At 52.9% G+C, this 23,889-nt stretch overlaps 2 protein-coding genes and 1 non-coding gene across 9 annotated transcripts in view; 1 reads left to right on the top strand and 2 right to left on the bottom strand.

Moving 5' to 3' along the window:
* Positions 1 to 2,214: 2,214 nt before the first annotated feature.
* TBL2 (transducin beta like 2) lies at positions 2,215 to 9,620 on the bottom strand. 2 transcript variants are annotated; one of them, XM_065924832.1, is made up of 7 exons: positions 9,447 to 9,620; positions 7,831 to 7,961; positions 7,385 to 7,569; positions 6,755 to 6,906; positions 6,308 to 6,434; positions 5,797 to 5,949; positions 2,215 to 5,558 (listed from the first exon to the last, which is right to left on the bottom strand). In XM_065924832.1, the coding sequence occupies exons 1-7, from the start codon at positions 9,574 to 9,576 to the stop codon at positions 5,096 to 5,098; spliced, it is 1,341 nt and encodes a 446-aa protein (XP_065780904.1). In that variant the 5' UTR covers positions 9,577 to 9,620; the 3' UTR covers positions 2,215 to 5,095. The 2 variants fall into 2 exon arrangements, with proteins under 2 accessions (XP_065780904.1, XP_065780905.1); XM_065924833.1 differs by lacking the exons at positions 7,831 to 7,961; positions 9,447 to 9,620 and having other exon boundaries at positions 7,408 to 7,537.
* Positions 9,621 to 14,492: 4,872 nt separating this feature from the next.
* On the top strand, positions 14,493 to 14,632 carry LOC136162267 (small nucleolar RNA SNORA7). Its single transcript, XR_010662074.1, has one exon. It is a non-coding gene; the product is annotated as a small nucleolar RNA SNORA7 (small nucleolar RNA).
* Positions 14,633 to 17,159: 2,527 nt separating this feature from the next.
* The window catches only part of MLXIPL (MLX interacting protein like), a 55,668-nt gene continuing 48,938 nt past the window's right edge, over positions 17,160 to 23,889 (bottom strand). Inside the window, exons 10-19 of one of the 6 annotated variants that reach the window (XM_065924827.1) lie at positions 22,535 to 22,704; positions 20,480 to 21,023; positions 20,208 to 20,275; positions 19,982 to 20,132; positions 19,714 to 19,826; positions 19,491 to 19,610; positions 19,208 to 19,335; positions 18,999 to 19,122; positions 18,162 to 18,291; positions 17,160 to 17,872 (exon numbers count right to left, since the gene is read on the bottom strand). In XM_065924827.1, coding sequence (XP_065780899.1) covers positions 17,754 to 17,872; positions 18,162 to 18,291; positions 18,999 to 19,122; positions 19,208 to 19,335; positions 19,491 to 19,610; positions 19,714 to 19,826; positions 19,982 to 20,132; positions 20,208 to 20,275; positions 20,480 to 21,023; positions 22,535 to 22,704 — 1,667 coding nt within the window. In that variant the 3' untranslated portion in view covers positions 17,160 to 17,753. Of the gene's footprint in view, positions 17,873 to 18,161; positions 18,292 to 18,998; positions 19,123 to 19,207; positions 19,336 to 19,490; positions 19,611 to 19,690; positions 19,827 to 19,981; positions 20,276 to 20,479; positions 21,024 to 22,534; positions 22,705 to 23,889 lie in introns of those variants that run through there. The other 5 variants (XM_065924829.1, XM_065924828.1, XM_065924825.1 and 2 more) reach the window with 5 other exon arrangements.

Genomic DNA, 23,889 nt, shown 5'->3' with positions numbered 1-23,889 from the left:
CCTGGCAGTCCAGTGGTTAAGACTGAGTTTCCAATGCAGGGGGTGTGGGTCCGATCACTGGTTGGGGAACTAAGATCCCACATGCCATGTGGAATGACCATTAAAAAAAAAAGAAAAATTCTGATACATACCTGGCTGAACATCCAGGAACTCACAATAAAATACTGTTTTTCATGTCTGATGTGTTGAGAAGAGTTTAGCTTAGTGAACTTGAAATTGCAGGGGAAAGATGAAGTGTGGTCAACAGAATGGTTAACATTGTCAGATGTGGGCAAGACAACTCTTCCAGAAGGACCCATCCTGGCCCTGCCCTGCCATGCCCTCCCCACAAGGCACAGTTGCAAGACCAGGGAGATGTGACCACGTGGTGCAAGCAGTCACCATCCCATTCACCAGACCCCAGACTCCCTGTCCAAACAGACGCAAGCCTGCTTCAAGGGCTTGTACGAGCCTCTCCCTTGGGTTCATCTTCACAGAGGTGGCACTGCCCTGGCACACAGCCTGAGGCCTGAGTGGTTGGTGGCCAAGGGGCGGGTGTTTGTCTCACAGGGATATGACGGCATAAGAGGTGTGGGCTGGGGTGTCCCTTGCAGTGTGGAAAAGAACCCGGTGGGAAAAGGAGAGCGGCCTTGATCATGGGATGGTCACCTTTGACAACACACTGTGGCACAGACCTGAGTGAGAATTCTAAATTTGAACATGGCCTTCCAGGACGCTGTATCAAGGGAGGAGAACAGCACATATTGAAGCACACCTTAATTTATAACAGATAGTAAGACTTGCACAGCATGTGGGTCTCCATCTGTATTCTTGTCTCTGGCTTTACACATGTTGGTTAAAGGAATGTATTTTATTGTGTGAATGTATTTATTGTGAGTTCCTAGATAGGCCTAAACTCAAAGGTCTGGGCAAGCCTTTTATAGGTTATGTGTGTTGGGCAATTAGACTCCCTAATAATATTGATGTCAAGGCTCTCTCAGTTGCAAGAGTATCCCAATTCAAATTGACAGTCATACACAGGACTTTCTTGGCTCTTAGTAACTTGGTTGTCCAGTGGTGGCAACCTCAGGTGTCTGGATCCAGCAGCTGAAACAAGAAGCATCCTCAGCCTGAGGTCTCTTTGGCTGCTTTCCTGTGTTGGCTTCATTCTGGGGCAGGACTACACAGTTAACAACTTTACGTTCTACTTATTAAGCAATTCTAGCAGAAAACTAAACATATTTTCAGTTTTTTCTAAAGTCCAGCAAAGTCCAGGAGTTTGCTGATTGGTTATATGCCTACCATTCTTGCCTGGAGAATTCCATGGGCAGAGGAGCCAGGTGTGCTGCAGTCCATGGGGTTGCAAAGAGTTGGACATGACTGAGTGACTAACACTTTCACCTTTCATGGAGGGTCAAGGCTTACCCTCTAAAAATTGTACAGATAAAGATTTGGGGAGGTGGTAGTTCACCAGATAAACACTAAGATAGGGTTGTTTCCTGAGGCAGAAACAATAGTGAGATGGTAGGGATTGAAGGCTTAGCACTCAATATGAGCCACTATCAACGTGAACAAGAAAATGCAAATACACTTAGACTGGGTATGTCTACTGAATAGAAAGCAACTGGAGATCACACTCATTTTGCTACTGCCCTGAACTCTGGGATCAGAATTGGAAGCTTGAAGAAATAAAGCTTCATACAGTCACAGTCTCACAAGGCGTTCCTAGGTTTGTGTTTATGAATCATGCTTTCAGTTTCTGTGGCTGATTCTGCAGTGCCAACCTATGTCATCAGTGGGCCTCAGTCTCAAGAGCTGTGTGCTGAAATCAAGTCATGCTCACCTGGAAGACTCATATTTCTGGAATTTTGTAGAGAACATGAATCCCAAGTTATTAAATTTCTAGACACGTGGCCAATTTGGGGCACTGTTGGGACTATGATATCACATATCATCACTGTGATAATTCATCACAACAGTAGGTGTTTCCTACTTACCTGCTATAATCTCTAATTATAGAACATCTTTTAAAGATAAGTCTTATTACCTTTATTGAAATTGATGAAGACTATCAACAGACCTTCAGATGTGCACTTTTGTGCTTTAAGTATTTTTTATTTTTAATGACCGATAAAAATAATCTATACACCATTTTTTAATTTCCCCAAATTGTTATTCTGAAAACTTTCAAACCCACAGAAATTGAAATAGTAATATTAAAGTATTAACACTGCCTTCACACACAAGGATTTTTTATCAAAAAAACATAGTGGCCTCTGGGCTACATGAATATCCAGGTAACTTTTGCCAGGCTGACAAGGGAAGCAGTCTCATCTTTAGTGAGAGGAGCTGTTTTCTGTCCCCGGGACATGTCTGTAATGACTCTTCTAGTGTTTTCATTCATTTTATTAGAAATTCATAACCCTGGCAAGGCATGCAGGGCCGGATTTATTCCCATTTTACAGATGAGGAAACAAACTCAGAGAAGTGAAGTGATGTGTCTGTTCAATAAGTGCCCAGCCGAAACTGGAACCAAAGATTTCTGACTTCAGTAACTCAACATTCTGTGATCACTGCCCCTCCTGGATAAGCGATGAGAGTAAAGCCAGAGCCAAGCAGAAGTGCGAAGAGTTTTAGTCTCCTTTCTCTGACAATCAGAGAGCACAGCGTCACCAGGACCCAGGTGCACAGCGTTATCAGCCCTAAGTCTATTCGGAACATCAAACCACAGCACACAGAGGGCACTGAGATTTCTGTCAGCTACCCTGGTTCGAGTTCAACATTTATTGAGCACTTACTCCAGGTACTGTGTGTGGGATACACAGCAAATCAGACAAGGACTCCTGTCACATTCCAGTGGCTTCATGAACAGTCCCCAGGCTGCCAATGAGAGACTGCTGGGCTGCACCCTGCCATTAGCGTTGTTTGGTTCCTACAGTGCTTACGTTTTCCTTTTTATAATAAATTGCCAACTTCTGGCTTCTCTGAAATGGGCAACTTCTGCTGGATTCCTGAATATTAAGTCACAGCCACCCCTGCCCCTGACCCAGGCCCTCTAGAGGTGACTTCAGTTCCTACCTTTTCCTACTGACTTTCACCCAGACAACTGTGGCCCAATTCACCTACTTCTATTACCCACCTGACACCCCTGAAGCCAACAAATATCCAAACAAGATAATTTCAGATAGCATTAAGTAATGCAAACTAAAGTAAAATGAGCTAATGTGATGGATGTGATATGACTGGTGGAAAGGGCTACTTCAGACTGAGTGGTCAGGGAGGGTCTCTAAAGTGTAACTGAAACTGAGAACTGAATTATGAGAAGTATGGCAAGCCTGCCAAGAGAAGGGAAAAATGCTTCTAAGCAGAGGGAAGAACAGAGGCACAAGTCCCCTCTGAAGCTGGAAATAACTTGGCCTGGTTGGAGGCATGGCACGGCTGGGAGAGTGATAACAAGGTCACAGAAAGAGGAAGAACCCGGATTACACAGGACCTTGTACGCTCCGGTGAGAATTTTGGATTTTATTCCGAGTGTGATGGGGAGTCTTGGGAGGGTTTTAACTTGGGAATGATGTGATCTGCTTTATATTTTTCAGAGATCACCCTGCTATGTACGAGAGTGACTTAACGAGGCAAGCCAGGAAGCAGGAAGGCCAATGAGGAAGCTACATTATCGTGGCCCTTTAGGTGACAGTGGCTAGGACTAGGATGGTATCAGAAGAGATGGAGAGAAGTAACAGATTCAGGATTTACTGCCATGGAACCCAAAGCATTTTCTGCTGGAGTGGATGGTAGTCGTGTAGTAGGGCAGAGGGAGTGAAGAAAAGGGAGTAACTGAGGATAACTCCAAGGCTGTGATTTGTTCACATGTTTATATGAGTTGGGGGTGATTAGGGGAGGTCCAAGTTTTAGGGAGAGGGAAGAATTTATTTTGGACAAATTTTGCTGAGGCTCAAGTCTTCCTAGATTCCTCATTTCCCTTACCTCTCCCATCTAAGCAGTCCTCAAAGTCCAAAAATGTGAACTTCTAAATACCCAATCTATTCAATCTATCCCTTCAACGCCATTGCCTCTGACCTGATTCAGTCCTCTCTCTTGCCTTGACTTTTACAACAGCCTTCTCCAACTGTGAGTAAACTAACAAAAAGCACTTCACAGACATGTGTACCTCTCTTCCACCAGCCATCTTCGATGGCAGAAATCATGTCTTATTCATATTCATCTCCAGTGTCCATGCTATGCTGGGCACAGAATAGGCACTCAAATGTTGGATGAACTGAAAAGAAGTTCTCCTCAAACAGGATATAACCTCTTGGAAGAAAAAAGCCCTATCTTGGGATTCTGTGATTCCTCCACCCAACTTAAAGCAGAAGCAGATATGAAATGTACAATCAATCAAATCCAAGAAACTTAGCTTTCCCAAAAGATTCAAACTGCCCTATTTGAGTCCCAGGTTTACTCAGTAGTTAATAAATGATATTGGACAATAGATAAGAGTTTATGACTCTTTTCCACTTTTCTTCCAAATCTAGGAAGGAGGTGAAAAGATAATTATTCTCCATTTGACAAATAAGAAAACTGAGGCACAGAATGAAATCCCCTAATTACTTCTGGATGAAGTTAGGCGCTTTGCCTGGGTTAAGATGAGCCTTTCCCTGAGCCGCTCCCCAGTTCTGGAATAGGAAGGAATCTCAGTCTCCCACCCCTGCAAGACTGCTGGTTAGCACTCAGCTCTTCCCCGGGTTTTGCCTCCATAATTACAAGCTCCTTTGGATAGCAGGGTGTGTTGCCCCAAGGTCAAAGACCATGTGCTCTCTCTCTTCTAATTACCACTCTCCTCAGTGCTTGGTGAAGACAAGACTCCACCCTTGGGGCCAGGAAAAAGAAAAGCACCTTGGTCATTAGCCTGGGAGGTCGTCAAGTAGGCCAGGAGTCACCACCATCAAGGAGAGAGATCTGAGTAGGCCGGAACAGTTTCAATGGGGAAAAGGAGAGAGAAGCTGCCTGTAGGAAAATCAGGACCCTCCTTTCAAAAGGCTTCCAGCTGGGGATACCAGGGAAAGGGCAGCAGTGGAGGCAGCAGGTCAGATCCTTCCTACCGTCCCTCCTCCCAGAGTCATTTCTTCAAGGCCCCCAGGTTCTTCAGGGCCTCCTGGGCCTGCGTCAGCTGCTGTTGAAGCCTCTGGCGGGTGCTTTCGTTGGAGGCTCGCTTCAGGAGGGCCTGCATTTCCTCCACCACTGCCCGGTAGCCAGGCGTGTTGTGGAAGAGTCGCACTGCCCGGTCCCCACAGGAGGCCAGAAGCCGGCCAGTGATGTCGAAGGACAAGTCACTGACACACTCCCCGTGGACCTGCTCGAAGCACTCCTCCTTCTCACCCCGCCGGGTGTTGTAGAGATGAATACTGCTGCCACTGGCCAAGGCCAAGACCTGGGCATCAGGGGAGAGCGCCAGGCGGCACGGCACGGTGCTCGCTTCTTCAAAGCGGCCTGTCCTCAGCAAGTAGGGGTCCTGCTGCTTCTTGTATTCCACGTCTGTGTCCCACAGTTTCCACGTGCCGTCCTTGGAGACAGAGGCCATCCTGCAGCAGGGAAAGTCAGGGCTCTAGCCTCACACACCCTGGACGGGAGGGCGCTGGGACAGCACTTGGAGACGCTAGCTGGGAAGCCAATTCCACTGCTATGTCTACTTCCCGCTGCGGGCCGGAAAACCCACCCACCGCACAGCTGCGGCAGAGAATGGCTGGAGGCCCCTGGTTGACAAGAGGGGCTGGGAGTCTTGGTAAGAAACTGGTAAGAAATCAGAGAGGATTCGCTCACCTCCGGGAGTCATTGGAGAAAGCGAAGAAGTGCACGGCTGCAGAGTGGCCCTTCAGTTCAAATGCTCGCACAACATCCTGGAAGTCCCCTTTCTTCCCAAAGCAGACTTCCCAAACTTTTACATCTGGGGTGAAGCCACATGAGGCTACAAACCTGCCAGACAACCCAGGTTCCTTTAAAACTTAATTTTAAGGGCAGTTTTTCCTGCAGATCCACTAAACCCCTTTCCTGAGAGGGTTCATAATCATGTATCTAAATAACACTGTCTTTTAAAAGTGCTTTTATACATGACCTCAGTTCATCCTCACAGCTATAAGATACATAGGACCCCCGCCCCAACCCTTTATATGCTTTAAATGAGGAAGCAGAAGCTAAGGACTTGAATCTAGGTGTCCTGATTTCACATGCTTGCTCCTTCTGCTACTCGAAGTTGGCTCTCTACTCTCTCTCCACCCTAGCCCGCAGCTCCAACCTCAGCCCACATCCGATGCCAGAGTCCCCTCTTCCTTACCTGCTACAAGGGGATATAGCAGCATATGTATTGTTCATGTGGTTGGTGTTGATGGTGGACAGCACCTGGCCTTTCAGATTCCAAATGAGGATGGTCGTGTCACTGGAAGCAGTCATGATGAACTTCCCTGGGGGTGAGGGGGCGTAACATGAGCTGAGGAAAATGACCTGATCAACTGACTTATGAAGGCCTCTGCTGCCCTTCATATCATGTTCCCCTCCCGCACCAAGGGTCGCCACAGATAAGGATATGACTGAAGACTATGGTGATTATCTGCCTCTCCTGGGGACTTGCTGTGGCTCCCAGGACTCCAGGGAAGTCCAGACAAGGTCCCTTTGGTCACACCAGAGCTGAGCATACCTCTCAGGCTGCATTCACTCCTTCAGTGAATATAACAGTCCATTCCCTCTTGCCTGGGGCAAGCTCCATCCCCTGAATGCCTCTCACCTGTGTCAGCGATGCCAATGTTGACAATGGGTGCCTTGTGCTTTTTAGGGAAGTCCTCTGGGGTGGCTGTGAAAGCATAGCCCCCATCGTCTCGTTTCATCATCTTGAAGATACGGAGGGTGTCTCCATTGGCCAGCCAGACGATGAACGCTCTACAAACAGAGAGTATACAAGTTTCTCACTCCTTCAGACACGGAGACCTGTCTGTGTGAGGTCCTATGATAGATAGGCTTTAAGGAAAATCAAGATCTCCTTTCAGGACCTAGAGTCCAGCCTCACAACCCTTAATTCAGAATCTCGTGAAACTCCTTAGAAGGCTAGGATTCTCATAGTTCTGGCTCCTTTAGCTTCTCTCTAGGGTTTAGAAAACCATGAGCTTCCAAGACTAATCTGGAAATCAGCTGGCTTTGGTACTTCCCAAATAGGAACAGATTTTCCCCACTCTACCTCCTTGTTAGGTAGCTGCATAACCCTCCAGGGGGCCTCAGTGTTCAAGCTGTCTGGATGTTCCCTTCTGCCACCACAAGGAAGACCCTGGGTCGCCCCCTCACTATCCCAAACCGGGCATGGGAAGGACCGAGGCCTGGGTCAGGGCTTCTGCAGCACACCTGGGGCTCCATCCTGTCCCACCTGCAGTCAGGACTGAAGCGCACCAGGATGGCATGGTCCAGCTCCACGTTGGCTCTCATGCTGCGGTGCTCCCGCTGCAGGAAGTCCTTTGTGCTCCAGATGCGGACGGTGCGGTCATCTGCACAGGTAGCCAGGTACTTGCCATTGCTGCTGAAGTCCATGCAAGTTATGTTCCCACTGTGGCTCTAGGGCAAGGGCAGCAGCAAGTATGAACGGGAACACCCTGGGCAAATGCGGAAACCCGTGCAACCGTGACTCAGGGGCCCTGTTGCTTAGATCAACAGCAAGCTGCTGATGGGATGTCAGGAGAAGAGATGGGACAGGGCGTCCCCCCTGATCTGGGTCAGAGGCAGAGGAGTCTGTAACATGCACAGAATCCTACAAAGGAGAAGTCTGCAGGGCCATGAGTCTTTATATATACGTGCGGTGCCTGGGTACCCGTGTACCTTCAATGCTGCAGCCAGAAGGCGGTGGGTGAAGTTGTGTTGCTGAGGCTTCTCCTTGCGAATCCGCTGTTGCAGTTTCTGCTTCTTGGATTTCAAGGACTTGTCAGGTGGGCATCCATTTGCTTTTTGGCCTATAAGGAAGGGCCAGGTCAACCATCCATTTACTGGCTCAGTGAGCACTCAGTGACCAACGATGACTGGCCGGGCATTGAGTGGAGAGGCACAAGAGATGACCCTGTCCTCGAGAAGAGAGAGGGATACAGGGGAAAAAAAAAGAAGCTTTGGAATCAGACCTGGGTGTGGACTATGTCTCTATCACTGAGTGATCCTGGGGAGGCTGCCTGCTATTAGTGTCTGTAACATAACTACAGAGCACCTCACTGCACATTAGAGAAGGCGCCCTCTCTGGGCAGGCGGGCTCAGTGGGTTCACAGAAAGGCCAGTGGAGAGCAGATTCTTAACCAGACCTCTCTAAGTGAGGCACAATGTGCACTACAGAAGCTGCTGACGCTGGTCTCAGGTTAAGTTACTTAATTGCTCTGGGCCTTGGCTTTTCTAAAAGAAAAGTTGAGAACTGGGTGAGATAATATATACAAAATGTTAAGCATAGTACCCAAAACAAGCACTAAAAAAGGCTCAGAGGGAATCCCAGAGAGAACCCGGCAATGAGAGGTAGTCAACATGTGTTGAGCATGTTCCCTGTGCTGAAAAGGGTGCCAGTCATTTTTGTATAAAATAGATAATTTAATTGAGAATCAGGACTGATGCAAAGCGGGCATGTGTCAGATCGCTACAGATGCTCAATTCTTACAGGAAGAAAACTCCGGAGGCTACTGTTACAAAAGCAAATCTGCCCTCTGCTTGCCTCTTCAGCCTTGTCTAACAAGCCCACTCCTCTCCTCTCACATCACAGTCAAACCAAACGCTGTTTGAGGACTCCTCGGCTTCGTGCACGTTGCTATTGCCAGGAGTATTCTTCTCTTGGCCGTCCTGGCAAACCATTACACAGATCCTTGAAGACCCCACCTTCAGGGTTCTTTACTTGATCCCCGCCCGCCACCGACAAAAGCGGGGCTGACCACTCCCACCCGTGGGAGTACTAGTACTAGTATTCTAATGCTGATCTATGAAACCCACGACACTTCACTTATATTTTCAGATGTTCTTTACCCGACATTGGACTCCCCAAAGACCCCAAAGCCTACAGGAGATAAAGTATTCAATAAATGCTGTTTGTCGGTAGACCAAACAGCGTTCATAATGGATGTCTCTGTCCCTTCCTCCCCGTTTTCATAAAATAACTAACAAGGAGCGCGCGGGAGAATTTCCGAGCGGCCTCTCAGCTGTGCTCCGAGGGAAGGCGGCTTGGTTTCGGCCACGGAGAAAGCGCACAGCCGCGCGGGACCCAGGTTCTAACAGATCGTCCCAAAGGGACGCGACGGGCCGGGCAAGGCGGCCCCTACTCTCGGGAAGCGAAACTCGTGTCATAGAGGAGAAAATGAGGCGGGGAGAGCGGGTCACTGACAGCCCACAGGCCGGAACGGTGGGTCGGACCCCCGAGAAGGCCGGGGAGCGAGGTCTCGCGGGTCGCCCCTAACCGTCCCCGCCACACTCACCGGCGGACCGGCCGTTCGTCTCCTCCTCCGCGCGCAGCCACCCCCGCGCTACCGCCGCCGTCGCCACGAGGGCCAGCAGCCCTAGCAACAGCGACAGGCCCATCAGCTCCGGCATCTGCGGGAGCTCCATGTCGGCAGGGCCACTGCCACCTCAGCCTCTGGCCTGGCGGGCGCCTGCACGTCTCCGCGGGGACGCGCACGCACGCGCACGCACGCGGGGCGGGACCCGGCCGTTGGTACGTCCCGAGGGGCGTGGCCTGGTTGCTGTCAAGTTCCGAGGGGCGTGGCCTGGTAGTCGGTGAGTCTCCAGGGGCGGGGCCATGATCGTTGTGCCCCCGGAAGGGCGGGGCCTGGCCATTTAGGCTGTGTGATCGCGGAAGCGTTGCGGGGCAAGAAATGTAGTCCAAGTAGTCCAGGCTCAGGCCTTCCCTTGACCACTTTACTGATAATCGTTAGTAACGGCATTATTCCATCCGTCATCACACTGGATCCTTTCAAGGAGGAAAGGGTCCGATTATTACTCCCATTCAACAGGTGGGAACGTCTTAGTATTGGGAAATTCAGGTGGATTTTTACTGTTAATGGAGAAGGGAAAGGGTAGTTCTGGAATTAGGGGGTGGGACAGCCTCAGCAAAGACTTGAGCAGGAGGATGCTTTGTGGAGGCAGGGTACAAGTAAAATAAAAAGCCGGTAAGGGAATTCCCTGGCAGGCCAGGGGTTAAGACTTCACATTTCCATCGCAGGGGTCATGGGTTGGATCCCTGGTCCTAACTAAGATCTGGCAAACCAGGCAGTGCAGGCAAGGAAAAAAAAGTAGCAGGTAAAATTGGAAGCTTCTCAGGTGGCTCAGTGGTAAAGAATTTGCCTGCCAATGCAGCAGATGCAGGTTTCATCCCTTGGTCGGTAAGATCCCCTGGAGAAGGAAATGGCAATCCACTTCAGTATTCTTGCCCTGGGAAATCCCATGGACAGAGGAGTCTGGCGGGCTACAGTCTGTGGGGTCGCAAAAGAGTCGGACACAACTCGGCAACTAAACAAGAAGATTGCAAAAGTGTTTGAGGGCCTTGAGTGCTAGTTCAGCCCAGCAAACAGTAGCCTCTGCTAGTCATTTCAAGGTGAGATCAAAATTGGTATCTTGGAGATTCTATGGATGGACTAGTGTGTGTCAAGACCAAACAAAGATAGAAGGAAAGCCAAGAGGTGGTTGCAAGAGTTCAAGATGGAGGTGATAAGAGCCCGGACTTGGGGGTGGCCTGATGGTAGGAAGGAAGCTGAAAAGACTTTTTTTTTTTAATTTGGCTGTTCCATGTCTTATTTGCAGCATGGAGGATCTTTAATTGCACCATGTGGGATCTAGTTCCCTGACCAGGGATCGAACCCAGGCCCCCTTCATTAGGAGTGTGGAATCTTAGCCACTGGACCACCAGGGAAGTCCCTGAAAATATTTTTAACAACACACTTTAAATTTTGAATTATAGTTTGAAAAGGAGTTGGAAAAAAAAAAAAAGAACAGGAAAGTCCATGGACTCTTCCCCCAGGTTTCCCCAATGGCAACATAACTATAGTGCAATATCAAAAACCAGGAAGTTGGCAGAATTTAGTCACCAAAAAAAAAGAGGTACTCTGAAAGACTAATGATAGACCAGACCCACTTACTGTAGACGGAATGTTCCCAGAAACAAAGGTGCTCCATGGGCCTCCCACTCCCACAACCCAGAACAAGTGGAAGTACCAGAGCGAGCACTGCCAGATTCAAACGTTTTCCTGGCCACCAGGGAGCCTCTCCTGGCAGTGTGGGCCCTCTGGCTCTAGAAGGACCCTCGGAGCACAGAGGCTGCTGCAGAGACTAGAGGACAGACAGACTCACCCACAACCTCGGGTGAGGAAACAGATCCACTCAGAGAGCAAATGAAGTGGCCTCACTTCCTTCCCTTTTGTCCTTAGTGAGGGGAGAAGGGGAGACTGGCATTGACTCAGCTGTGGGCAGTGGGGTGGGGAGGGCCAGAAGCAGGGTGTCCAGAGCATTCTGGGGCCTTTCCTCCTTAATTTGCTGTTTAGAACCGAAGGCCCAGTCCTGAACCACTTTCTCCACCACCTAGAGACAACGTGGTACTTTTAAGAATTTCATTCACCAAGCATTTTGCCGATGCCATTTGTTGATCCAGGAGCTTGGATTTCTTCGAATCTTCTCACATTCCCATCCCACAGATTAGGGGACTGATGCTCTAGGAGATGCTCACTAAGTGATTTTCCATAGGTGACACAGATGAAAAGTGAACCTGGGGACACATGCAGGTCTGTGACACTAATCTATTGATGTGGGGGACAAGGAGAAGCAGGAATAGGGCTCTGGTTCAGTTGAGAATACAGGATTCTTTGACATCATGAACTCAGTTGATCCTTTAAGACAGATGATGCTATGAAATAACTTTAACCAGACCCCCCCAAAAAACCCTAGGCTCTGGTCAAGTAACTTACCCTACGTTAACAAGGAAGCCAGGATTCAAACCCAGAGTCCTACTAGGGTCTGCTACACGCCGAGATCCTTATTCATCTGAACTTGCCACAGGGCTGTGGTAACGGCCTTGTTTTTACCCCAAAGTGTCCTACAGCCCAGCTGGAATCCAAAACCATTCCTGAGAAGGACAACTGGTGACACAAAGCAGAATGGGGGAAAACTGGGCAGATCAGGGAGGAAGATCAGCTGATGGGTTCAGAAGGGCAGTGAAATTCAGCTGCACCTTCAAGGGTGGGCATTTAGAACAGGTGAAACAGGATAAAAGGGAATTCTAGGAGGGAAAGTAAGGCATGAGCAAAGGTATGACTGGAGGGGTAACAGGGTCAGTCATTAACCAATGATTTTAAATTAACATCTGCTAGAAACCTGGTCTCATCAGAGGTGAGCAAGAGCCAGAGAACAATGGAAGCCCAGCTTCATTTTGCAACTGAAGATCCACCTGGCCTTGCTTGGTGCCTCGCTCCCTACCCCAGGCCTCTCTGTCCGGTAAAATTATACATTTCCTCATCATTTAAGTAGTGGTTCTCAATGTGTGGGCCCTGGACCAGCATCATTAGAAATGCAGATTGTTAGACTTCACCCCCCCCACCCCACCCCCACCCCCGTCTGCTGACTCAGACACTTCAGAGATGGGGGCCCTGCAAGCTGTTTACTTTTTTAATACTTATTTTTATTTATTTATTTAGCTGTGCTGAATCTTAGTCACCATATATGGGATCTTCTTTTCTGTGGCATGTGGGATCTAGTTCCCCGACCAGGAATCAAACCCAGAAAAGACCCCCTACATTGGGACTGTGGAGTCTTCACCACTGAACCACAAGGCAAGTCCCAGCAATTTGTATTTTAATGAGCTTGTTAGGTGATTCTGATGCCCACTGATGTGTAAGAACCAATGATTTAAATTAACTTGAACCCCAGACGTTGGTTATTTGCTGCTCACAGTTTCCATTACAGTGGTTCTTAACCTTGAATACATATTGGAATCACTTTAAAAAAGAAATGCTTATGTCTCCTTCCCGCACAGCCAGGTATTCTGATATAATGGGCCTGGACTAGACCTGTTCAAGAAGATTTTGAAAAGGCCCAGCTTATTCACATGTACATTTAAGTTGGAGTTCTAACTGCAAGGGATACCAGAGGCTAATGCAGGGGTCTACGTGTAAAAGTGATGTTTGTCACCAGGGCTGTGGCCATGGCGATGGATACTTACAAGATCGACTAGAGACAAGAGGGAAGGGGGCAGGGCACAGCCATTAAAAAGATGGCACAGCCACTGAGGATACAAGAAAAACTGGTTAGAACCAACTAGACTCAAGATGGCAGAAGATTTAACTAACTTCCAGTGGACCCGGAGCCTCACAATACAGCTCGCTCATTGAGATAGGTTCGCATATGCTACATGACAGACTCACCCAAGCCACGAAGTGGGCGGGTAGTCCAATTTCTGGAAATCTCCACCACTTCCCCCGAAACAGTTGTAATAATGCTCCCACTTGTTAGCCTGTGGAATTACCCAGCCCATAACAACTAACCCCCCCAGATTTCGGGGAGCTCTCATTTTCCCACTTGACCCCTGCCCTGAGGCTGCTCTCACCTTCTGAGACAGACCAGGCTCATGCTGGCTCATGGTGGCTCATGGTGGCTCATGCATCCCACTGCATCCTGTCTAGGGAATGTGCGCACGAGTGCGTGCTCAGCCGCTGAGTCGTGTCCAGCTCTATCCGGTGGGCTGTAGCCCACCAGGCTTCTCTGTCCATGGGAGTTTTCAGGGAAGAATACTGGAGTGGGTTGCCATTTTCTACTCCAGATGGAATGTGTACCTCTCTCAATAAACCTACTTTCGCTGTTGAATTCTTTCCCCGTGCAAAGCCAAGGACACTCACGTGGTGGTCTGACCCAGAGGCTCACCCAAGCCTGGCACATGACCATCTCCCTGTGCCCCATTTTCCTGCAGCAAACTGGCCAGGCCTTGGTAACACACCAGAGGGCAGTGGGGAGTGGGGAAGAGCTGAAGACGACTGTTTTCCGAGGGCACAAGTGTCTGGATGGCGGTGCCCTTCCTGGGCTTGGGGAGCATGGGCAGGTCCAGGTTAGAGGGGGAGCCTGTGAGCTGCAGTCTCGGGAACACTGGGCTCTGTTTTGGCTCCGTCTGGGTTAACGGAGCTGTGGTACTTTAGTGATGGGGAGGTCAGAGTGCGGCTCTGAGTGAGAGCAGCGCAGATACAGGAGAGGAAGCCCTGCAATGGCAGGGCCCGGAGCTTGCCATAGAGTGAGAAGGGAAGTGGGCTGAGGAAGGGACCAGGGTTGGGGCTGGGGGGAAAGGCTCCCATGGCAGGGCCTGGGAGTCACTGCCAGCGGGGAGAAAGGAGAGCCTGGATTTGCAGGAAAAGAGTGATTCAAGGAGGTGGTCCAGGGGACTTCCCTGCTGGTCCAAGGGTTAAGTCTACGCTGCCAATGCAGGGTACCCAGCTTCAATCCTTGGTCAGGGAACTAGATCTCACATACTGCAACTAAAGATTCCACGTGTGAACCTCCCAGGATCGCATCTGGAGAATGGCTTGTATTCTGCCAGCTTTGGAGTCGGGAGGGAAAGCAAGCCTGGCAGAGGTACCCATTCCATTCCCAGTTTGCTCAGTATCTGGTGATTGGAAGACACTCTGCAACAAGAGCAAAAAAAAAAAAAAAAAAGATTCCATGTGTGGCAACTAAGACCCGCGTAGCCAAATAAATTAAAACAAAAAAAAATTTTTTTTTTAAAGAAAGAGGTCCAAAGGCCCTGGGGGCACTGCAAAATGGTTGTTGGATTTGGCAGTGAGGGAGCCAAGTGACCTTGGAAAGAGCAGAGTCAGGGCAGGGATGAGGCTGGGGTAGAAGTAGGGAGGGAGGAGGAGCCCAAAGGCAGGGGCTGGAGGCAAGTGGGAGGGGAAGAGGGGGAAAAGGCAGGTGTAGACGACTCTCTTAAGGGAAGGTGGCATCTAGAGGGGGACACAGGGTCAAGGGGATGTCCTCTGGGGACCTTTCCGTCAGGATGAGTGAGTGAAAGCAGCAGAGCAGAAACTCCCAGGTATTGACCTTTCTGAGAGCCTATAAGCCTCTGTCTGCAGCAGCAAGTAACACCTAACGGCTGGGTACCTCTGTCACCTGCTGTGACAGTGCTGCGCTTAGTCACTCAGTCGTGTCTGACTCTTTGTGACCCATGGACTACAGCCCACCAGGCTCCCCTGTCCATGGGATTCTCCAGGCAAGAATACTGGAATGGGCTGCCATGCCCTCCTCCAGGGGATCTTCCCAACCCAGGGATCGAACCCAGGTCTCCCGCATTACAGGTGGATTCTTTACGGTCTGTGCCACCAGGGAAGCCCAAGAATACTGGAGTGGGTAGCCTTTCCCTTCTCCAGGGCATCTTCCTGACACCGGAATCGACCTGGGGTCTCTGCATTGCAGGTGGATTCTTTACCAACTGAGCTAGCAGGGAAGCTCTACCTGCACAGTAAAAAGTGGCTAAAAGTAAGACAGCCTGGGTGGGCAGCTCGAGAACCATGAGAACTTGGGCTAGCTAACTTCTCTACACCTCAAATTTTTGGTTGTAAAGTGGGGACCATAGTAGATAGTAATCATTATGACAACTCTTCCATCGGATTTACGCCAGGCACTATGGTAAGTATGTATATTTACCGTTGGGTCCTCACCGCAGGCCTACCGAGATAGGTGAGATGAGAATTAAGTGAGTGAATATACATAAAGCACTTAGAATCATGCTTGGAACGTGATGAACACTAGTTAACGGTGCAGCTAGTCCTGTTATTGTTATTATTATTCTACATAAACGTCAAAGCCCCCAGAAAACTGCCTCCTGTTTCTAGCCGGCAAACATCTCTGGATGGTCTGAGGACATTCGAGGATTCAGGCTTGAATGATAGTTCTCAGCGGAGAGCGGTACAGCTATGAACATACTCCTCAGAGCCAAGGCCACCATCTGGTCCAGAGTGGGCCCTCAGGAAATTGTTGTTGTTGTTTTTTTTTAATTTACTTGGCTGCACTGGGTCTTAGTTGTGGCATGCAGGATCTTTTAGTTCTGGCATGTGGGATCCAGCTTCCCAACCAGGGATTAAACCCCGGGCCCCCTGCAGTGGGAGCATCCAGTCTCAGCCACTGGACCACTAGGCAAGTACCAAAATATTTGTTAAATGGGTCAATGAAAGGAAATTCCCTGGTGGTCCAGGGGTTAGGACTCCATGCTTTCACTGCAGGGGGCGTGGTTTCAATCCCAGGTCGGGGGACTGAAAGACCGCTCAAGGTGCATGGTGTGGCTTAAAAAACTAAAAGGATCAATGAAAGGATCGATGAAGTATTGGGGCCATTTACCCCAACTCCCCATCTGCAGCATCGGTTCCTGCTAAGATATCCAGACCCGGCAGCCACCCACCCTCTGCTTGCATTATCTCACATGGTGCGGTGGTCACGACCCCCAAGGCAGCTTTCTCCTTCTGGAAGGTTCCGATGGATGGCCCTGTCGCTTCCACCCTGTGGTCCCCGCCCTGCCCTCCTCCTGTGTGGAAGGTGCTGAGCCTCTCTGAACCTGCCCGGGGCCACAGAGGGAGGATTTCCAGGCTGTGTGCTGAGTCACTCAGTCGTGTCCGACTCTTCGCCACACTATGGACTGTAGCCCGCTAGGCTCCTCTGTCCATGGGATTTCCCTGGCAAGAATACTGGAGTGGGTCGCCGTGCCCTCCTCCAAGGGATCTTCCCGACCCAGGGATCAAACCCGAGTTTCTCAAGCCTCCTGCCTTGGCAGGAGGGTTCTTTACCACTAGTGCCACCTGAGAAGCGTCTCCCTGCTTCCACCCTTTACTCTCTGCAGCCTATTCTCAACTCTCCACCAGAGGGATCCCGTTAAGGTCCCTCTGATCTTGTCCCACCCTTCAGTCAAAGCCCTCGAGGGGCTTCCAGCTCAGAGGACAAGCTAAGGTCCCCTCGTGGCCAGCGAGGCCCTCTACAAGGCCACAACAACTCTGTCTCCATCCCAGAATGAGACACGCTGACAGTCCCTGACAGTTTCTGTTTTTATTGATCAAGAATTCTTTACAAAATACACACACACACACACACACACACACACACACACACACACACACACACACACACACACACACACACACACACACACACACACACACACACACACACACACACACACACACACACACACACACACACCCCCCCCCCCCAGATACCTGCCCTGGTTTGGCCACCCCCCTGCCCACTCTCTCCTGGGATCAGACCTTCCTGGCCTCATCCGGGGACGCCACCCTGTGGCCTCTTCCCCTACCAGCGGAGGAACACAGAGAAGGAACTTCCTTTGTTTCCCTGCTTAGAAACACAGGCTGGGGCCCCACCTGTGGGGGGAGCAGGTGGGAGTGACAAGGAAGCATCGCCCCCTTCCCTCTTTCAAACTCCCTGAGTTGCCAGGTTAGCAACCTGGCACCATAGCTGCTAAGGCCTTGGGATCCTTTTCCATTCAAAGCTTCCCCATCCCCACGTTGCAGACTGAAAAATGGAGGTCCAAAGACTGGAGGATGAGCCCCCTTTAGCCACCCCCGCCGCCCCTCCCACCCCGCCCAGGTCACAGCATTACTTGCTGTGGTAGAACAGGGACTGGAACACAGTTCTTCCCGTCTTTCGAGAGATAAGAAAGAACCCTGCTTGACAGCCAGGACTCAGGGCAGGAGGGGCGTGCCCAGGGAAAGTAGCCCCAGGGTAGCTGAGTGAGCAGCAGGGTCTGGCCAGCACTATAAAGATTTGCCAAGGGCGCCCTCTGTGACTGCCCGTGTGGCTTGCTCGGGTATACAGTCTGGATCCGTGAGGATGCTGGTGGATGTACTCAGCTGACGTAGGGAGTTCAGAACAGCTGGGAAAAGAGAGAGAATGAGGGGGAGAGACACTTTCCGGGGTCAGGGGTCATCCTACACTTGGATGCTAAAGACAAAAGGATCAGGGGAGGAACTAGTTAGCAAGACTGTCAGCCAGCCCCTGCCAGGAGCTCTGTCTGCAGACGTCCTAGTGGTCCACCCCGGAGCGTGGTGGGCGATGGACAAAAGTCTAGGCTATACTGAAGACAGGCTGGACTGGGGTCTGAGCAGGGTGGGCCCCCTACCCCCTGCCCTGAGGCTTGGACACTCTGCTGGGCAGGCACATACTTGGTCGGAGAGCAGGGAGGGAGCAGTACTGGTCCAGCCAGGCCAGGGAGGTCTGGCGGAGGCTCTGCAGGCTTGCTGTAGACACCATCCCGTTGAAGGACTCGAACAGGGGCCGAATGAGAATACTGAACTGGAGCCAAGTCAAGGAGCAGGCCTGGCCTCCAGCTGGTACCCTCACCCGCTTCACATGGAGCCCAGATGCCCGGCCACTATCCAGACGTGAACCCCAAGGACCCCTACTGTAGCTGCCCTTCCGTCCACCGAGGTCCTCCCACAGCTCTCTGGCTCTCAGCTCCCTCCGCCAGCTCACCCATGGCCTTCCCTGGGCTAGCCCCCACCCCTGGGCTTCCTGCTCTAGCTCAGTCAAGGGCTCGACCAGGTAAGGGAATGAAAGATTTGAAGTCTTCCCAAGGGTCCACCCCAGTCATCTTACTCAGAGTTTGGGCCTTCCCTGGTGGTTCGGATGGTAAAGAATCTGCCTGCCATACAGGAGACCTGGGTTCAATCCCTGGGTGGGGAAGATCCCCTGGAGAAGGCAGTGGCTACCCTCTCCAGTACTGGGTTCTCCCCAGCTGCCCCTAGCACCTTCTGAGGGCAGGGCTGTGGTCCTCTCACCCAGGTTCCTTCCACTCCCCTTCAGTTTCCCTCCACTCCCAGCCCATCACCGGGCAATGCTGCCGGCCAAGGTGCCAGGGGCCTGGCAGGAGGGGGTGGAATCGGAGCCCCTTCCTCCGGGAGCAGCTCCGAGACCCTGCCTGGCCTGGGGAGCAGAGCCTGTGTCAGGTACAGCTTGATCTGGCTGCAGCACACAGCAGGCCGCTAGCCCAGTGAGGATACTACCCAGAACTTCCAGTTGTGCAGCGTGCGGGTCCGGACATAGTCATCGAACATGTCTCGCATTTGGTCGAACCGCTGGTGTGTGATGGGCACCCCGGTAGCAGGCAGCTGCTGCTGGCACAGGCTGGGGGGCATGGGGTGGGTGAGGGCGGGGAGTCAGGCAGCAGGCCCCCCCGCTGGCCCTGCACACCCTCCCCGCCCCCACCTACTTGATAGCGGCATTGAGCTCCTCGATCTGGTCCCGGAGCTGCTGGGCCTCCTCCTGCTTGGCCGCGCGCTCCTGCTGAAGCATGGTGATGTACTCGGCCGTCTTCTGCAGCGTGGTGGCCTTGCTCATCTACGGCGGCACCAACCAGGGTGGCCTTGGGTACTGGGGCCCCAGGGTGAGGCATTGGCAGGGGCGGAGGCCAGCGGGTGTGTGGAGGGCCTTGGGGTTTGGCCTTGGGTGGGTGGGTGGGGGTCCACATGCGGCCGGGGGGCCTGGGCACTCACCTTGAGGTTGGGCTGGGTGCTGAGTGTGCTCACCAGCCCGTGCAGCGTGTCAAAGCCCAGCTTGATGTTGAAGCGCCTCTTCTGCTCCGCAGAGATGTGTGTGATGCGCCGGTTTTCTGTCTGGCCGTTGGGGGAGAGGCAAGAGAGCCGGAGTGAGCCTGGGAGGGAGCATGGGAGGGCCTGGGGCAGAGCAAACAGACCTTAGGATGACAACGGGTGCCACCTTGCTGTCTGGACGGCCCCGGCTCAGCATGGGTTGCGGGGGAGAGATACGGATGCTCAGGGCCCCCGGGCCTGGCAGCGAGGTCAGCTCTGCAGACAGCCGCCGCTCACCACCTGTGCCGAGGACAGATGGACTCACAGACCAACGCAGGGGAGAGGGTCCCATGGCCCCGTCCCTCTCATCCTGGCCCCAGATGTCATCCCCCACATCCCCTTTCCACTCCTTCCATCCCGCAAACCGCCCCTCCCCAGCTCCAACCCCTCTTTACCGCTGGGTGCTGGGGGCGAGAGCCGCTCCACTTTGGGGACAATCAGGGGCCTGGGAGGGGCCGGGGCAGCCGGACCCGGAGGCAGTCGGGGTGGTGTGGGGGCCGGGGTCGGGGGAAAGAAGGTGCAGGGGAACTCAGGGAGACTGTCCTGCTGCAGTGGAGAAGGGCAGAGAGTCGGGGTGAAGGCCCGGGGTGCAGCCCCACCTCCCAGTGCCCGCTGTCTTACCGGTGACCCTGGGGGCCGGAGGAGAGCGCCGGACACAAGCGGTGGCTCCAGGGCTTGCTCAGGCTTGGCTGTTCACAGACAGCATGCTGGGGGCCCCATCCATCGTCTCCCAAGGTCCCACCCCTCCCTTCCCAATAGCCCGCACCCCTTCCGGGTTCAGGGTTAAGGGCCCAGGACCTCCGGCTGAGCCAGCCCTTCACCCCTCACCCTCTAATCCCGCAGGCTCCCCGCGTCCGCACTGGGTCCCCATCTTCCTTGCCTGCCCGACTCACCGGCTGTCAGCAGCTGCGTGAGGCAGGGGTTATTGCTCCCGGCAGCGGCAGTGGCGCTGGCAGTGGCAGGGGCCACGGCGCGGGTGCCGGGCTTCCGCCCTCTGGGGGACGGGGCAGGGGGCTTGCCTCTGGGTCGCGTACCTTGGGGTACCGGGAAGTGAGGCCCAAAGTGGGGCTCCGAATAGCTGGAGGGTCGCAGGTCTACGGGGAAGGGGGCGGGGCCTGGGCCAGGCTGCGGGGTGGGTGGGAAGGCCGCGGGAGCAGACAGCGGGGACACTCCCGGGGCAGGAGGGACGGCAGGGAAAGAGAACCTGGGCGAGAAGAGGGGCTCTTCTTGCAGCAGAGCAGGCGGCGGCGCCATGGGAGGGAAGGGGGGCGGGGGACAGGGCTCCAGGCCCAGTCCCTTGGCAGGGCTAGGGTACTGGAGGAGGGGTGGGGGTGCAGGAGTGGGTGGGAGCTTGGGCTTGGGGTCTTCAGGAAGGAGGAAATCAGAGTTCAGGTAGGTGCTGGAGTCCAGGGAGCCAGGGCAGCTGCTCCGAGCCTGCTTGGGGGACAAAGAAGGGGGGAGAGAGCTGGCCTTTTGGGGGGCCTCCCGGGCAGCCTCCTGCCTGGATGAGCCCTGGATTGGACATTGGGGGAGTTGAATAATCCTTGGCCTCAGACACACACATGGAGGACATTACAATCTAATGAGGGGAAAGAGTGGGGTGCATTTATACACAATTTAAGCACGAGAAAGAGCATCAATCTTTCCACCCGCTATTCATTCACTAAATTATCAATCTATCACCAACCCATCCATCCATCCATCCATCCTTCCATCCATCCATCCATCCATCTATTTTCTCATCTATGAGCTAGCTCATCCACCTATATTTCCACCAGCCCACCATGTACTAACCCATTCACCAATCCATCCAACCACCTATACTTCCTTCACTCACCCACCAACCCTTCTACAGTCCATCCATCTATCCACCAGCTACATATCCATCCACCAGCCCATTTATTGATCCACCACATACCATGTGGTTGTCACTCAATCGTGTCCGACTCTTTGCAACCCCCTGGATGGTAAACCTGCCAGGCTCCTCTGTCCACGGGATTCTCCAGGCAAGAATACTGGAGTGGGTTGCCATGCCCTGCTCCAGGGGATCTTCCCAACCCAGGGACTGAACCTGGGTCTCCTGCATTGCAGGTGGATTCTTTACCATCTTAACCACCAGAGAAGCCCTTTACCGATCCACCAAACTACTTATTAATTTATGAATCCATCCACCAGCCCATCCACCCAACCAACCACTCACCGACCTATATATACACCAACCATACAAGCATCTACCCCCATCTACAACCCAGCAATCTATTCTGCAACACACCCACCCACTCACACACTCATCCATCCACTGACTTGTTCAATTACTGGGCAACCATTTTTTCCTGCTGTGAATGTGTTTGATCGGTGCTCAGGATGGGAAGATGCAATGTGCCAAGTGTGAGGATGTGGTGAGTGAAGCAGAGCCCTTCCAGCAAGGAGCTCATCATCTAGTCCAGTAGACAGACCTCTCAAACAACAAACTAAGACAGTGCCAGAAAAGTCTGATGACGGAGGGAAAAGGCAGCTAGCCTAGCATCGGGGGCAGGGGGGCAGCATCGGAACTGGCCCTGGAGTTCCTAAGCCAAAATAACAAGAGTCACATCTTCCTAAAGGCAAGTGCTCAGCTTTGGTCTCCATGTTTCTGTTCATACTTCTCCTCACATCCGGCTTACCCTGTCCCGGTCTCTTCTGCCCAAACCTGACTCATTCACAAAGCCCAGAACTGCCCCCTCTTCCAGGAAGCCCTCCAACAAGCATCCCAGCCCCATGCTCCTCTGTCCTCAGCCTCCCTCCCTCAACCATCTTGTCAGCTCTGCTTCACGAGGGTCTTTCCTCCCCAGCTGAACCGTGCCCTCTGGTCTCTCTCGATGGACTAAGCATACCCAGGAAGTACCCTGAGGATCTCCTGGGCGTGGGCAGGTGATCGGGGAAGGGTGGGGCGGGGTGGGTGAGCTCACCTGCAGGCGGTTATGCCCTGAGAGGTGGGTCATGCCCGAGCAGGCAGGGGGCACCTCTGAGCCCAGGATCCCACTGCCGAGGACGGGGTCAACCATGGGCCCGAAGCCGTGGGGCTCTGGGAAGTTTGACGGTGTAGGTGTCTGTGGGGGGCGGTAGTTGGTGAAGAAATCTGGAATTCAGACGCACAGGGTGGCAGCCGTCAGGGCTAAGGCCGTGGCTGGAAGCAGCGGGCTGGCCCTGTCCCTGGGCTGGGTTGGCAGTGGGGTGGGGGCCAGCAAGGGAGGGGGGCCTTCCAGGGGAGATTGTGAAACTGGGAGAGTTTCTGTCTCACTCAGGGGAAGCAGCGGCGGAGGCTCGAGTGGGATGGGCCTGAGTGGGAGACAGCCGGGGAAGGGCGTGGGGCTGTCAGCGGGACCCCAGGAAGCAGCCCTCCCACCAAGCCCCCAAACTGGCTCCTGGGGAACCCCTTCCACACCCCCAGACCTGGGAACCCCAGGCCTTGTCTGTGCGTGCTGGGGACATCGAAAGTGTGTTGGGGGGAGGAGGGGGTGACTAGAGAGTGCCAGGAAGGGAGAGAGGGTGAGGTCCAAGGGGAGGAGGTCTAAGATGGGGAAGGGCATCATCGGGTTGTCAGGAGGTCACGAAGTGAGTCGGGGGAGAGAGAGGTCAGAAGGTCAGTGGGTCTGGGACAAGTTGGATTTGTTGGAAGGTCAGTGGGTAGGGCTACAAGGGTGGAGACCAGGAGTCGGGGGTGAGAGGCCTAAGAGGGTCTGAGCAGGGTCAGAGGGTGGGCTCAGAGTGGGGGCAGAGGTAAGGGGGCATTAGACGGCCTGAAAGAGCTGGTGGGGTGGGGGGCAGTCAGATTGTTGGAGGTGGGGGTTGTGTAAGCCCCAGGCTATTCTGGTTTTGGGAAGCAGCTGTCCGCGGCCTAACCACATCCCGGGCCCGCTCGCCGCCCGCCCACCCGCTCCCTTCCGGGCACCTTTCTCTGACCCTGAGCAGCCTTCTGTCTGCATCAGCTCCCAAGGCCTCCTGGTCTGGCCAGAGGCGACCCCACTGGCCCCAGCCACCCTGGCCAAGACAGTCGGTCAGACTTTCTTCCAGGGGCCCCTTGAAGGAAACCCAGGAGTGGGATAAGCCGGCATCAAGCCTCGAGCCCAGTGGGGTCTTATTTGTGCGTCTTATGGGACGGTGGGGCCCAGGTGCTGCTGGGCGGTCGGTTCTGGGTGTGTCTGTCTCATGAAGCATCTGTCTGTCTGCCTCCCTGTGTGTTGGTCCCGCCGTCTGTCATTCTGTCTGAGCCTGTGTGTACCTGCCCTGGTGTGACTTGGCATGTATATGTCTGCCCCATGCC

This window comes from Muntiacus reevesi, chromosome 2 (genome assembly GCF_963930625.1).
Source record: "Muntiacus reevesi chromosome 2, mMunRee1.1, whole genome shotgun sequence".
NCBI classification, from domain to species: Eukaryota; Metazoa; Chordata; class Mammalia; order Artiodactyla; family Cervidae; genus Muntiacus; species Muntiacus reevesi.
The sequence above is the reverse complement of the archived record's forward strand: the minus strand, read 5'-3'. Positions and strand labels throughout refer to the sequence as shown.